Here is a 16,716-nt window from a genome sequence, read left to right as displayed (position 1 = left end):
ACAATCACTGTGAGCAAACTGTGAGCAAAACAGCTATTTGAAAATGATCTGCATGCCTATATAAGATAGGAACACCCCTCTTTGTTATCTGTTTTCATACACAGAAGAAATTGGTTTAGTTAAAAAGTCTTACTTTTCTTTTGCTACACCTGAATCTAGGTTAATAGCAGTAATAATTTATTATTTGTACCCCCAGCCACTCTGGGCAGCTTCCAGCATATATAAAAACATAATGGTTATATTTCCACCAATTAATCTACTTTTTTTCTGGGTTATTAAAATGTCTGGCCAAACAAAACTCTAATAGGTATTCAAACTGAATTATTTTGATATAATGCAAAGGAGAAGTTATGGAAACCTACCTGAAGAGCTACAATAATTGCTACATGTTCATGTCAAAAAACTGATTGTGGATCTTCATGAACATCAACAGGTTTGGAAGAAATGAAGGGATTGGAAAGCAGCAGCTACTAGAGCTGTTTACCAGTCACGCCACAATAGTTCTACAAGTGTACAGGGTCAGGACAATGTCTGGTTTGTGATGCTTATATTTTGGATGTTCACAAGCAAAATTTGGATGTAAGAGTTTTCATGATCTCTCTAGGACAATACTGTGTTTTAGCGAAAAGCTTACCATCAGGACCTTCAGAAAAGTCATTATGGGACAAACTGTAGGACCCACTGAATATTTCAAATAATTGGACCAAATAACCTAATAAAGGATAATGAACACTGTGGGATGGCTGAAATTAAATTAAATTAATCCTAAGGGTAGTGGTGAAGCAAAAAGGGGTAATATTATTGCATTCACATTTTTTAAAAAAACAACCAGTAATTTAATGTTGCTGATCCCTAATCTGAAATGTTATCATCTTGTCCTTCTACAATACAGAAATGCTGAAAAGAAGCAACATAATTGTAAGTTTGTGACTTTTTTGTTTCTAGAGAGGAAAGAAAACTGTTAATAGGAAGGAGGAAAGAAAATCTTTACGTGCCAGCATCAATAACCAATATGAAAGCATTATTTACAATATAGAGGATGCACTTATGACAGCAATTAGAATAATTTCTACATATAAGAATTACAAGAGCTGCCGGCAGATTCCTATCACATTTGTCATAATTACCTTTCTAGGAAAACTGTTACCATATAAAGTGGCACCCATATAAATGTACCTAACTACTTCACCTCAAGGTGTCGTTTTAAAAAAAGACAGAGAAAATTAAGATTTTATAGTCTTTTACATCAATTTATTGATTACTTCACAAAACATTGTCTGGCAACTCAGTTTAAAGGCTTTCTTTTCTCTAACTCACAACTTTGCAATAAAGCAAAGATTTCAGTTGCATGTCTAGCTACCTGTTGTTTTTTTCTTAAGTTAATACTGAAGAAGCAAAAAGTACAATTTAATTTTAAAGGAAAAACAAAAGTACAATGCCTGGGTGTCAGAAGTATTCTGTAATATTCCACTGTATTAATTTTGCAGCGCAAAACACACAAAAAGGTTTGAGAAGAAATATTCCACCACCCACTATGCATGTCAGAGGACAAAACCCTTTGCAGGTTGAAGGCCTATCAACATTTGCAAGCAAATGTCATGGAAACGAAAGCTCTCTCCATGGTAACATCATCCCTGGAACAGCACCTAGCCACAACAACATCGAACATACTGTGACCTTGTCCCGGAGCATAACATGTTTTTTTAATTCTTCAAACTACTCACAATATTCAACGTGCCTGACAACTGTACAAATTTAATCCATTAAATTTCAAATATGCAAGTTTCAGTCTGAAGCTGAATATACACAAGAGGAAGCTGATGAGCTGTTATAAAAGACAAGCATGAAGAAAACAAGGTGTTGACAAAAGTTATTTATCCTTGGTCCTTAAAGTATCAAAGCTTCGGTACATGTTTCAGCTCGACTCATAAAGTATACCACCTCTTACACAAGCGAAGTTCAGGGCTCTCTTGTGGTACAATACTATAGAGGGGTATGGAATATGGCAATGGGCACAAAATTCACTCCTGGGACTCTCAGCCCCAAACCCTCCCCCACTGTTTTAAAGCCAGTTTCTAGCTGCCATAGCTTTTAAATGTATGCTTGAAAGTATATAAACAAAGCTTGCTAAAATCTAAAAAATCAGAGAGATGATTCAACAGCATTTTCAGAGGTTGGCTTGAGGTGGGGAGGGGGGAGAGATCTCCAGCATTCATGTCCTTGCTACCATGACCAGAAAAGCCAGTGTTCTGCAAAATTATTATTATTTTGCAACCACAACTTCCTTCCAGGTTAAAAAAAAACCTAATCTTTATTTTTAGTTTACATAATGTCTACATGTGACAGAATTTACATTTTGAAACTTGGAGTTGCCGCGGGACATCATTTCAATTTCTTTATACACATGGATCTAGCAAAGCGATTGTTCCAAAGTTATAAATATCACGGGGATGATGACTTGCTAGAGACTTGCATGTTGTCATCCACAACTTAATAAACTCTTACCTTTCAGGGCTTTTGAAACTACAGAGAACATTTGTTCAATATGTTTATTCTCCTTCCTTCTTCGATAATAATAAAAATAACAATAATAAAACCTCAAGGCAGCTTGCACAAGAAATCCATATAGATGAACTAGCTCAATACGAAGATTAGAGCTCAGCTAATGATTTACTATAAATAATTTATGACAAGTTTAGCTCCCTTTCATTTGCAGAATATTTACAACCTGATCAGTCTGCCCAAACATGTTCTGAAATGTCTATGAATATTTTAGTTCTGAAATGATGGCAGGTTTTAAAAAGCCAAGTCTCTTGTGCTTTACATGGCAAATCAACGAAACTGCACTGTATCGATTCTGGTCTGTAACTAGGTGCTCATGCACACACATGTAAGCCACTCTTTAGGTGTACTCTAACCATGTCTGGTAAACACATGACGGGGAGCTGTGGGAATAAGCAAGCTAGCTCTGCCCCCTGCTTCCATTCTGTGCATAATGCCCACAAGTTGCAGGGCAATCTTCTCAAGTGGGGTTCTTCCTGCACTTGTAGAGGCTTCCTGCACATTTTAGAAACCCACCATCAATCAAAGCCTTAACCAGTCCACACACAAGGATCATTTTCTGCAAATTACTGTGCTGCTACAGAATAGACAAGTACGAACCAACTTATATAGGGAAGCCATTGACCCATGTTTGCCTGCTTCTTCTAGCTTCCACCCAGAAAGACAAAACCATTGTCTACAGCCAAGTCCTACAATATAATCACATCTGTTCAGATTCTGCTCTGGAGGGTAGGACTCAAACCGATGGCTTGAATTTACAAGAAAGGAGATTCCAACTAAACATCAGGAGGATCTTTCTAACAGTAAGAGCTGTTTGACAGTGGAACTTGCTTCCTTGAAAGGTGATGGACTCTCCTTCCTTGGAGGTTTTTAAGCAGAGGCTGGATGATCATCTGTCATGCATGCTTTAGTTGAGATTCTTGCATTGCAGGGGGGTTGGACTAGATGACCCTTGGGTCTCTCCCAATTCTACAATTCTATAATTCCCTGATAAACCCCCTAGCAACCCAATTCCACTTGACCTCTTTCCTTTAATTATTGTGGGATGTTCTTATCACTAGAAGCACTATAGCACAGAAAACTCAAAAAAGTATTATCAGTGGCAGCAATAAAACATAAAATAGCATGTTTCTGAGAAACTAATGCCATCTGTAGACGTGCTGCTTCCCAAACAATATTAAAAATGCTAATGATGTTCAAGTTTACAGTACCACTGAGAACCTTATTATAAAAGCAGAAAGTATCTACCAAAGTTGTATGTCTAAAATGTCTCAAGTTATGGTACAAATATGCACCATGGGTGCTAATATTCAGTATATGGTGAGAAATATAAGCTTGAATGTTTTCTCTTTATGTTTAAAATACATTTTTTAGAAAAGAGTTATTGGCAGGACTTCAATTTAGGTTTGATAGAAAAACCACTGTGAGACCCTAGATTCTAGGGGAGACCCTGCTCCACAGGAACTGAGTATAAGACTGACTGGTAGCACATTTGTATGTGTATTGGGAACATTTATAATATCCCAGTGCAATGTAAAAGGTGCCTTACTCCCAACCAATAATAAAAATTGTCCCATTTATATTGTGTTTGCCTGTCTTCATTTTTTCTTTAAACAGTTCTTCATATAAAGGGGTCATACATATCTGCATAGGACATTAATCAATTGACACTGATTGCAGGCAGTGGGTATTACAGTGATATCAATATTAAATAATAATAATGCAAGGACATCTACTTCTAATAATGGTAAGTAAAGCCAAATCTTAGCTTTGCATGCACAGTTTCTAATTAACATTATTGAAAAATCTCTTGCCAGCTCACATAATAGTTTTCTTAAAAATCATAAAGAACTAAGAAACATAGAGCACCAATTATACCCTAGGAGGTGGTTTAGGGGAAATTGCTTCTGTGGTGTAGCACAAAACATAACCTTTTGGAGCCATATAATAGATTATTAACTGGTACAATCTGAAGTGCACTTTTACAATGTGGCACACTGGTGAATTTGCCCTGCTTCATTTGGTATGATGTAAATAACTAATAGGTCATTATGGATTCCAGCTAGCTGAGACTGTTAAAGAGTATTATAAAATATTTGTGGCTTAAAGCTAACTTTATTCTTTTACTCCTTTAAATGTATTTAAAAGTGCTGTGAAAGATTTTCTACTCAAAAGTACAAAGAATTTGAAGGCATATTGAAATTTACTCACTTATTTCTGGATAATACAGCTAGTTTAATTTAATGAGATGTTGGTTAAAAAGAAAAATTAGGAAAATGCACCATTTTAAAGTTTGGGCTTTTAATGTATTTAAAAGAAATCCTAGATACTGAAATCCTAAAATAACCAAAGGTCAAAAAATGTATTTTGAAACTCGTTCCCGATTAACAGCAACGACGAAAAAAACTTTGGTTACAGAATGCACATTTCTAATTCATCTTTCTCTATATGGAGTCAGAAATCACTTTAGGAAAGCTTTATAAATGAAAATAAGCTGTCTTCCCTTTTCAGAGGAAGTCAATAATGCTTCTATGCAGTAGGTAAATCAATTTTGCAGAGACTGCTTACTTAAATATCAAGTGGCCTCAAAAGCCCAAAAAGACATCCCACAGAAGGCTGTAATTTCCAAAGCAGCTAGCTTAAATAATTTTCCTTAAGAGTAAGCATTTTGAGTTTCTCTGACCAGTACCATTTAAAAAGAAGCAAAGATTTCTGAAGTATCGGTTTGAGCAAAAAAAGGATAACACTTGCAAAAGGGGCATGTGAATGTGAATTTATAAATCTGCAGTATTGCTTAGATTGAAAAATGCTCCAAAAGTAAAAACTACCACTAAATTGGTACAATTTTCCCTATAAGAAAGATTGTAGATTTATAAATAAGTTTGCATTCTCATTGCAGACATAGGCATTTTTAATGTCTACTCTCTCCAAACAAGTGGCAGAGCAGAGAAAAGAGATGAGCAGAATAAAAGGAAAGGGTCTGAAAAAGAAAATAGAAGAAGAAATAGAAAGGAAGTAACATCTCATTTTCTGTCCCCACAGTGCATATTAATGTCAACTATGTGCACATTGCAGGCAGGATAGCTTTAAGCACTTCCCTCTGCTATAATCAAGGCACTTGGCATATTTTAAATGCTATCAGAAATATATCTGTACTCTGATATCAAAGGCTATACAGTGGTACCTCTGGTTACAAACTTAATTCGTTCCAGAGGTCCGTTCTTAACCCAAAACCGTTCTTAACCTGAGGCATGCTTTCACTAATGGGGCCTCCCGCTGCCGCTGCCGCTGCCGCACAATTCCCGTTCTCATCCTGGGGCAAAGTTCACAACCCGAGGTAACTACTTCCAGGTTAGAGGAGTTTATAACCAAGGTACCACTGTATAATAGTACTGGGATGTAGTTCAGGGGTCACATGTGGTTCTTTGACCAATCTAACGGTAGCTCTTGAGCCAACAAGGTTGTCTGTGGGTTTTGGAGTTCCTGGCATCCTCCCTGGCACACAAGGCATCCCCTGCCCTCTGCAACCACTTGGGCTGCAGGTGCTACTGGGGCTATAGGGGAAGTCTCAGGAATTCAGCAGACAGAAAAGGTAATTTAAGAGGCAGGCAGTGTGTGTGGGGGGGGAATACTATACAGCGGAGAGGGACGAGAATGCTGAAGCAGCATGGGGTGAGGGAGAGAAGCAGCTGTCTAAAGATGTGGAAAGGAGCAGAACGTCACTGGCTGCTAAAGACTGCTGGGGTAGTATGAACACCATAGAAAGGGAAGAAACGAAAACAAGCCCAGGAAAGAGGAAAAAGGAGGAGTCTATCAAGGCCTGGAAAGTGGTAAGCAGTAGATCAGTGTTGCTCATGGTCACCGTGCAGGAGTGAGGCCCAGTTTATGGGGCCTTCCCCAATTCATCCACCACCCATGATCTGCAGGCCACACTTAGAAAGGGGGATTATTACTCTGCTCTCTACAAGGGCTTTTCAAAGGGCATTAAAACATACAGGAGAGAATTAATCTGCACCTACCCTAGAACTTTCCCCTCCACCCATGGCATAAAGGAGGCGCTTGTCTCCCTCCTTCCAAGTTAAAAAAAACAAACCCTTAATCTTTATTTGTAGCATTCAAAAAGGATCTTGTGTAACTATTTCTGCAGGAAATGAGCTGGACCCACCTCACCACCCTGCAGTAACATTTTCTAATTTGATGATAGAGTTTGCAGTGGCATCTAATCTTCTCTTCTATTCATGCAAGAGTCTTAGGAAATGTCATTTATATACGTAAAGTAGCTTTAAGCATAATATTATCAAGATGTTAAAAGAAAAAAAGCAAGTATGAGGAAGAAAATAAAAATTTAAGCCAGAATGGAATATATTGTATTCAATGTTAAAGTAGGCATAGCCCTGTAAAATGTATCATCACAATAAAGGAAGCAACTTGAAGTCCTACTATAATCAAATAACAAACAAAAAGTTTTATCTGAATACCTTTCTGGATCACAGTTAAGGAGAAATAATCTAACCATGTTAAAATTAAGCAGTCAACAAACCTGATTTTCTGCATTCATTAGAGTAGCTGGCCAAACTGAAATCAGCTGATAATATTGTATATCAATCTAAAAATGAATTAATGTTTAACTACTGTGTAAAGGTTGTGCACATCTTGTGGCTCTCAAACTTTTGATGGTTGGCATCTGTGGCTCAAAAGGTCTGAGACTTTGGCCACAGTGGTCATCTATAGTTCACAAGATCATGTTGGCAACTATCTACTGTACAGTGTCTACTACAATAGAGAATCAACATTTTTCTCTTACAAATGTTCTTTGCAGCAAAGTCCATGAGATAAAAGAAAGAAACTACTTACTATTAACTTGTATGGAAACTGGGGTTTAACACCAAAGCTAATGACATAAATGTCAATTTTTTTATTCATGTTCTACACAGGTTTATGGGTGATAAACATGTCCTGTATTTAGCCTATTCAAAGTCACCACAATTTGAGGAAAGGAAAGTAATATCAACAACAACAATCTTTATTATGGTCCAGAGACCCAACAATTTTGTTGGGAAAGGAAAGTAGTATTACTACTGCTTCCTTTTCATATTTGTTCCATATAATTACCCTTTCTGTTGCTTTTCTGTATATTTAACTGCCAAGTCAATACGTATGCCATTCTTTATCCCATTAACAAGAATGTCTTTTTGCAGGAGAGTTTCCACAATTCAGAAATAAAATAGTAAGCAAGATTTGTACATTTTCATTCAGTGCCAGCTTTTATTTTATCCTTTAAGATAATTTACTCAAACACATTCAATCAAATATTGATAAAGATAGAAAAGTACAAGCAATGTACTCAAATATTCATGGTCTTTGTATTAAGAAGTGCTTGCGGAAAACTAATAATTTGATAAATTTTTGTGAAGGTTTCAAGATAGACACAGGATACTGCATATCTAAGCCAATGGATTCTTCAGAAAGCCAAAAAGAATGGATTTTAGGGTCAAATAAATAAATATTTGCTTAAATATTTTTCTGGCAGTGAATGATGACATTCTCAACAGCACAAGTTGATGAAACCCCCCACCCCATATCGAAACCATTATACAGTGATTTAAAAAGTCAAAATCATGGCAACTTACTCCTACAGGCTGAAAAATTAGTCCGTCCACTTCATGACTGACTTCTCTAGCAAAATTTCCCTCAAGAAGCTGTAAAAAACATCAAAGAGTTATTTGGTTTTACAATAACAAGAATAGTAGCCATGCCAAAAACTAAGACATAGACATCTACATCAATGCAATAAAGCATTTACTGGAAAACACTGGTTTCCAGCATCTACTACTCGCTTCTCATTAAATAAACAAGCAGGTAAGTTTAGAAGATAAGCAGAACAATGAAAGCCATGAACTAATTCCTTTTTTTCTAAAGTTTGCACGCTGACGATTGCACTGCAAGAAGACATACAGCCAATTCAGACTCAACAATCCTCCATAGATAAAGTACATCTTATTAGACACTGAACAAGCCTTGCAACCAAGTGCCCTGACCTCACCTCCATGAGAGGCAGCCGCCAATAGTCCTGCATGATTCCAAGGAGAATGCATAGGAACCATTTTACATATTAACTGTCCCTATATGGGTTGCATTATTTCCCCCTGATTTCACGTGAATGATTGATGTGTCCAGACATAATAGTAAACAATGATTTACTATTAATAACTTCTCCCAGCCATGCCACTCATAGCACACTAATGTGGCCAATGTGTTCTCCTTTCTATAAGTCGTCTTGCTTTTGAATATCCTTCCCAACACCACATATTTTTTTATTCCTGTTAGCTTGTGGAACTTGGAAGCTTTTATTTGTGAAGATTTTATTATGAAACCCACAAATATTTGGAGATAGAAGTATGTTGAGGTGAACATTTTGTTATTAGCGGTTTTATATGATGTCCTCAAAACAAGTCCCTGGAGACAAAAATTACTTCGCAGCAATCTGTGGGATGAACAGAACTCTTAAAACCTAGCCCTCATGTGAACTGAAGAATATTTCCATTTTTAAAAAAAAAAAAAACACCATAGACTACTGATCTTATTCTGCAAAAGATGAAAGGTGAACACCTATGGCAATGCTAAAAAAATACACTAAAAACTAACTTACTTTCCTCAAAGATTTTGAAAAAATATTAAAATGGCCACACAAAGCATAATTGATTCAGTAGCTTGCTGATTTAAAGCATACATATACTACAAATACTTGCTGAATGAAATATAATTCACACTAAGGAATATGTCAGTTTGAACTACTGAGCTCAAATGAGCAAGGCTTAAATATACACTCTGTCTCCACCTATCTGAATTCTGAAAGTTTTATAGGGGATATACACATTTTCTAAAACTTTAACGATGGTAGATTGAAGAGGATGAGGATGCTACTCAGTGCACTTGAAGATGGGAGGCAAAACTAATGTGGCATCTGGCAATAGATAATAAAATAATCCTTGCAAAATACATAAATGTGATAATATTTTTTGTTCCAGTGATTATGGTATGGTATTTTATATTAAATAAATAAATAAATAAATAAATATAAAACAAAGATAAACCAAGCAATGATTATTGGGACATCTGGGGTGAGCCATAGGATTTGGTTAGCTTCCCCACCCCAACAGACCATTTTGACAGGTGGCTGGGTCCACCCACATGTACATCTCCTGACATCACCATGATGTCAGGTGGACCAACTTCAGCTATCCCAGCCAAGTTTCCAATTTTGTTACAGGTAACTCTTTGGCATTCAGAGATGGCCTGAGCATTAGACACCATTTTCCTTATGCGTGTTGTCTCTCTCTCATATTCAGTTCCTTAATTTACCAGTGAGTTCTGAGCAGCAGAGATACAACGGCTGGAATACAGGTAGATGAAGACACCAAGCACAACCAAGTACAAGTAAGAGTTTTTCATACCTTAAAAGCAGGATAAAAATCTTAAACTTCAAACAAAATAAACAAAGAACAGAAGCAATTTTAAAAAAGAAAACCCTGTTGTATTTCTCCAGTTAAGACAGACATAGAACAAAGCAACTGCAGCATTTCCAGCCTTTGTAACAAATCAGAGTGAAAAACTGCTACGTTCTCCGCTACTTTTTGTCTTTTTTCTTGAGAGGGGGAAAAGCGAGATAGTACTCCTATTTCGACGACAAAACTGAAGCCCCTACCCCACGCTGCCCCCAGAGAGCTCCTTGCTGAGGTAAAATTTCAACTAGTGACTTGCCGGTCCACAGCCCCAACTTGCAATGTTTTTACTGTATCTGGCCAGTTTTTTCAACATACTAGGTCAGGCTGGCTGTTGGAGAGAAGGAAAGTTCACTGTACAAAACTCTAAAGATAGCACAATGTTATTATCAATAACTATAAATTGCAACATAATTGTGTGGTTTTTTCCTGAAAAAAAGGAAAACAGTATGAAACTGCTGCTCAGTAATAGCATCAGCTCACTAATTACTATCCATGATTCATTAGAAGCATTCCAAACCTGATTAATGTCAGGTCAAGTTTAACATATGACGGGGTTTATTAGTAATGCTTTGCTATCCCACAGCTTGTCAGTCTTTCACAGCGAGCACCATCTGTTACATGTAGAAATAAGTCAGAACACCGGTAACTCTGACTTACTGCTAGTCACTAATGTATGCTTTCAAAGTTGTCCAGGACACTTAAACTAATAACATTTGACAGCATTAGAAAGCATGTCTGACATATGTTTGCTTGCTTTAAAGGCTATTCCTACTACTGCATCTTCTTTCATATAAATTGCATATGATTTCATATAACAATCATGAGAAATGAAACATGCCTGATCTTACAAGCCTATGTTATTATTATTATTATTACTAACTATATATGAATCACACTCAGCATGTTCCAAGCAATTATAAAACATTGTATCAGAGCAGTGTTCAATATACAGATCTGGTTTTCATAATCAACAAATAATCCTAAACTGTAGACCTGGATTTCCAGAATGATGAAACTGCAAATCTAGGAGCATTCCCCATGGTCTCTTTAGTCAGTGCCCTGAGGCAAAATGGTATCTGCCCAAATGCACCCCTCCCAAATGGACCCTGCAGCCTTTATATTTACATCTCAAAAAAGGTTCCTTCTTGTCCTTGATCTTATAAAGGGGGGAGTTATCAACTGCTCAACTGTTCTTCAGAAACTTTCAAAATAATTATCTAACAGAGCAATCCTAAATTTATCTACTCATGAGGAAGTCTCACCAATTTTACAATAGGGTGTCCTCTCAGTTGGGTATATACAGAATTGTAGCCTAAACAATTGCAACCTAAAGAGAATGGACACCTTTTTATCACCTATTTTTTAAATGGCACATCCAGGCAACAGAAGTCACATGTTACATTAAACCTGAGAGCAAAAGGGATTAAGAATATGGGTACCTTGTTATATTTAACGCCTTCAAGAAATTATCCCCCATACATGTAGTGAGAATATATTAAAGTTTAAACTGAGTGCGCAATCACATTATTAAATTCAGAGCGATAATTCAGTGCCTTGGTGTGTTATTCTTTTAAAAGGTAAAATTCTTCCATTACTTTCCCCAAGATGGTTTCAAGTGCTACTCAAATAAGAAAACCAAACATGTTTTGAGATGATTTTGCTGTAAGATGTTAGAGAACACTTCAAAAGGAAGTGAGATACTTAGGGCATAAAGCACCATTTCAAAGAAAATCTTTTTCGGAATTTCATTACTGTGTATTCCAAACGTATCAATCAGAATCAGACAATGGCTGCTTTTGCCCATTCACATTACAAGGACAAACAACAGTGAACCTCAGGCTCTTGCACTCTTCCCTCCTACTCTAGCACAGCTGCAAGGAAGAGGCTAGAAACTTCACTTCTGCTTCATATTAAATGCACCTTTTCATGACATCCGGACCCAGACAAACTGTGGTTAAATTATGGCTTGGCTGGAACCAGCAAAGATGTCCCAGTTTATGCTGGGCCTTACAGACCTCACTGTATTGCTGGAGGAATTCTCCTGTGGGTTTACTCATGTTTGGTTGTTGCTTGCATCAGTAGCTGGCAGGATAAGTTAGGAGTGAGACATGGGAGACTCCTCTGCTGCAGTAGGGACAAAACTGGTAAGCTGCCAAATACTTGCGGTGTGGTTCGTATAGCCTGGTTTCTTTGTGCCATTATGACTCTACCAGTAATGCCAAAATTCAAAGCAAGTTTTGAAAATAACCCACCAATTTCATATACTGTTTAAAAGCAACAAGAAAAAGGTGCATCTTGGCAGTCTGGAGGTGGTAAACATGCTGGTTTGGAGTAAGAATACAACAACAACAACAGCAACAACAACAACTCTGTTCATCGCCTATCCTGTACTGTTCTTGGGTACAAGTCCAGCTTTGTTGATCTGCTTTTTCACTTCTTTAGCTGAGTATTGTAGTCTGAGGAATACATGATGTGAATTCTCAAGTTTGCATTTCTGTCCAATGTCTCTGAGGAAATACAAATGCCGTTGTAAGGACTGGGTGCAAACAATGGCTTTTGTGATATGCGCTGGGTAGCAGCTGGAAGCATGTAGGCATGTGTAGTGCTCAGCAAAGTTTCCATTTTCAGGTGGTGCTTGTCTGTCCATTATGTAGTTGCACAATAATGTCCACTAAATGAAATAGTTCAGAGATTGGGAAACCTTTTCAGCCTGAGCTTCTAGGCAACCTTCCAGGGGTGGCAGGCCAGTGGGGTGCAAGGCCAGAAGCAAAGGTGAGCAAGAAATGCTAATTTACTTGCATAGTCCTCTCTTCCTCCATCCAAGGAAACAAGAAACATTATCAAAGTTCAAGGGCACATTTTAGCCAGGCAAAAGCACTCAAGGAGAGTGCAAAGCAGGGCCAGTGAGGGATGTGGTATGGGGAGAAGCCAGACAGAGATGCCTAGAGGGCTGCATTCTGCCCTGAAGTCTGAGACTTCTGGTCTAGCTGGAGGTGGTGGGGTGAAACTTATCAAAATCCTGGTGGAACTTCTCAAATATCTCCTGTCCATATGCACAGATGATAAAGAAGTCATCAATACAGTGGTACCTCGGGTTACATACGCTTCCGGTTACATACGCTTCAGGTTACAGACTCTGCTAACCCAGAAATAGTGCTTCAGGCTAAGAACTTTGCTTCAGGATGAGAACAGAAATCGTGCTCTGGCGGCACGGCAGAAGCAGGAGGCCCAATTAGCTAAAGTGGTGCTTCAGGTTAAGAACAGTTTCAGGTTAAGTACGGACCTCCGGAACGAATTAAGTACTTAACCCAAGGTACCACTGTATATCTTTAGCAGAGGAAACGCTTTTAGAGGCTGGAGGTGAGAAGCATTGATCTAAGTCAGCCCCATGGCATTGGCATGCTGTGGAGCCATACAAGTACCAGGGTCAGTGGATACATTTTCTCTCCACAGAAAATGTGCAAATGCAAAGTGGCAGAGTTTGGCAATTAGATGTGCTAATCACCAAATGGAATGATATTCCTGACTGCCGTAGTTGTCATGTTTTGGTCCACTGCTGGATACTAAGGAGGAGACAAGGCTGCTGACAATGTAAGGCTGATCAGAAATTTCAGGACCACAGATAGCTCCCAAGTTAGCAACTTGCTCCAATGAAGATTGCGTGCAGACTGGTGCCTTTTAAGTTTCTGTTTCTAGACTACTTCCTTCAGGCTCCATGCCCTTGTGGAGAACTTCAGCACCTTCAAGGGACAATCCTCTAGCAGCCCTCCTTTGTTCCACAGCCTCCCTCATGGTATGCTCCGCTATGCTGCTGGACTAGTGAACTGAAATGGGAGGCATCTGGTTCCTCACGCACCCATGGGGTCCAGAATCTGGCCCTGCAGGCTCTAGTGGTCCAGGAGCTTCTTCTGGGTATTCCTGTCTAACAGACTCAGGTACTTAGTAACCAAGTAAAAGAAATATGACCAATAAAAGCCTTTAAAAAGTCTATTCAGATAAAATACAGGTCTTACAGATTCCAGCCCATTAAAAGAGGCCACAGATACCCAAAACACTTCAAATTAAAGGCCAGAAGTCTGGATATAGAGGGAAGTCCATGTTCCAAGTTTATTACACAAGAGAGATAACTAAATCCTTATTTGATACCAAGCAGATAATTAGTTACTTTGCATAATAACTGATAATTTGACTCAATACATAAAAGAATAAAAAGTATGTTGGCTTGACAATATTGGGTGGGTGAAGACATATATTTGTCTGATCATGCTTAGCATTCCCTCCCCTTATGGTTTTGTTCTATTGGCTACTTTTAAAATGAGGCTGCATTTTAAATTGTATTTTAACCTGTATTTTAAATTGGTTGGGTTTTTTTGTTTGTTTGTTTTTTGCCATATTATGTTTTTACTGTAACTTTACTGGTGTTAGCCGCCCTGAGCCCAGCTCTGGCCGGGGAGGGCGGGGTATAAATAAAAATCATTATTATTATTACTACATTATCCTAAAGACAACCCTGCTTCCCTTTCCTTTTATCAGGTAACTACGATGTGTGTCGGTTTTGCTTATATTACTCATTAATGAACCTTAAATAAAAATATAGGAATCTATTTCCTGCCTAGGTTAGCATCAATGGAACTTAGAAAGAGAAAGAAATCTAGGTCACAGCAACCCTATCCACTGCGGCAGAAGACAGAAAGGCCAGAGGACAGTTGGCCAGGCTGCCGGGGGAAGCAGCAGAGGATGGAAGATGCATAGTGTGCACTGTTCAAAGGAAGAATGGACCAGGAGTGTGGACAGCTGTTAGGACAGGAAACAGAAGAGTAAACGGGGGGGGGGGGGGAGCAGCCATTAGAAGACAACTAGGAAGAAACAACAGAAGTGGGGGCAGTTCACTGTGATACAAGACAACCATGTGTGGCTTGCCAACTTGGAAACATCCCTGCTCTAGTGTAGTTTATTTAGGCTTGGAAAGATTGCTGTTGGTGATGTTAATCATGATCCAATCAATGATCCAATCCATTTTTTCAACAGAAACTTGAAATCAAAACATTATTTTCGATGAAGCAGGAACTATGCAAAAGGAAAGGGTAGTGAAAGAATGCATTAAAGGATAGAGCAATGGAAAGACTTAAAAGCATAGCAGAACAGTATTGATTTTAATCCTAGGTGCATATCTTCTAGTTTTCTTGAGAGCAACTGGACAAAATAAAGGAGTAAGAAAAGCAGAAATATTGAAAAAGGGAAGGCAGAGAGAGGAGAGAAAACAGGAGAAGATGACAAATAGGGCAAAAAACAAGAAGGAACAGATGGAGCTGGAAGAAGGGCAGGGAGAATAATAATGCCAATTCTGGCAGGAAACAGAGGGCTGATAGGTGAGGTGATTCAGTCCTTCCTGAAGGCATGGAAAATGAAAACAAAACTGAAAATCAAACAAAGAAAAGGGGTCACAGTTTTGGCAAAAAAAAATTATCACCAGATGGTGTCAATTGTTTCTCCACCTAAATATGGAGCTTGGAAGCATCCAGCAAATACACACATTTCTCCACATCTCTTCTCATGTAATTTTACTTCTATTCCCTATATGCTGCATTTTTCACTTTACACTGATGGATTGGAGTCCCCCAAAGTAGCCTTCCAACTTATATTAATTACAGTTAATTCAAAATGTATGAGACTGGAATTTCATCATTTAAAACCTCTCCCTACACTGTTAAGAGCTAGAGGACAGAACATTATTAAATATGGTACTATCTAAAGACAACAAAGACTTCAGAAAATGACAACTGTGCAAACATTAAACAAAGCAGGAAAAAAACAGGAGGTGTACAGTTTCAGAATGTATACTTGCCTCAGGGTTTGAAGAAAGTACCATGCTGTTTTATGGTTTACTCTTAGAGACAGAGTTTACACTTCAATTTGTCTCGTGCTAGGACCAGCTGTCATGTTTTAAACACAAAATATTCTTAGAAACAACGCATCATTGCTATACTGTATTGTGTATAATTTGAAAAAAGTTGCATAGGTTGACTTAAATGTCATTATTTAACTTTCTGCACTACTCTTTTGCTCACTGTGATCTACAGTAATCCTCCATGGGATCATACCCCTGTAGGGTGCACAAGGAGACAAGCCATCATGTGCCTATACTAGAAAGTCTTAATAAGTCTTTACAGTTTTTCATATTAGGTACTTGTTACCCTTTACCTTTAAGCCAGTATTATCCTTGAGAAAGAGTATTATTGACATTTCCCCTCTGTCATGATGGTAAAGAGTAAAGGGACCCCTGACCATTAGGTCCAGTTGTGACCGACTCTGGGGTTGCGGCGCTCATCTAGCTTTACAGGCCAAGGGAGCCGGAGTACAGCTTCCGGGTCATGTGGCCAGCATGACTAAGCCGCTTCTGGCAAACCAGAGCAGCGCACGGAAACACTGTTTACCTTCCCGCCAGAGCAGTACCTATTTATCTGCTTGCACTTTGATGTGCTTTGGAACTGCCAGGTTGGCAGGAGCAGGGACTAAGCAATGGGAGCTCACTCTGTCACGGGGGTTCGAACCGCTGACCTTCTGATCAGCAAGTCCTAGGCTCTGTGGTTTAACCCACAGCACCACCCGTATCCCATAATAGTGGCTTAATATTGCTATAAAAATGTAT

General features: G+C 38.4%; 1 protein-coding gene across 2 annotated transcripts in view; it reads right to left on the bottom strand.

Moving 5' to 3' along the window:
* The window catches only part of RNGTT (RNA guanylyltransferase and 5'-phosphatase), a 119,497-nt gene that overhangs the window by 39,883 nt on the left and 62,898 nt on the right, over positions 1–16,716 (bottom strand). The window contains exon 12 of one of the 2 annotated variants that reach the window (XM_079970484.1): positions 8,193–8,261. The exons of the other annotated variant lie outside the window; for it this stretch is intronic. Within the exon in view, the coding sequence (XP_079826610.1) occupies positions 8,193–8,261 (69 nt within the window). The remainder of the gene's footprint in view (positions 1–8,192; positions 8,262–16,716) is intronic. 2 annotated transcript variants of the gene reach the window in all.

This window comes from Podarcis cretensis (genome assembly GCF_951804945.1).
Source record: "Podarcis cretensis genome assembly, chromosome: 3".
NCBI classification, from domain to species: domain Eukaryota; kingdom Metazoa; phylum Chordata; class Lepidosauria; order Squamata; family Lacertidae; genus Podarcis; species Podarcis cretensis.
This window is presented reverse-complemented; position numbering and strand designations above follow the sequence as displayed.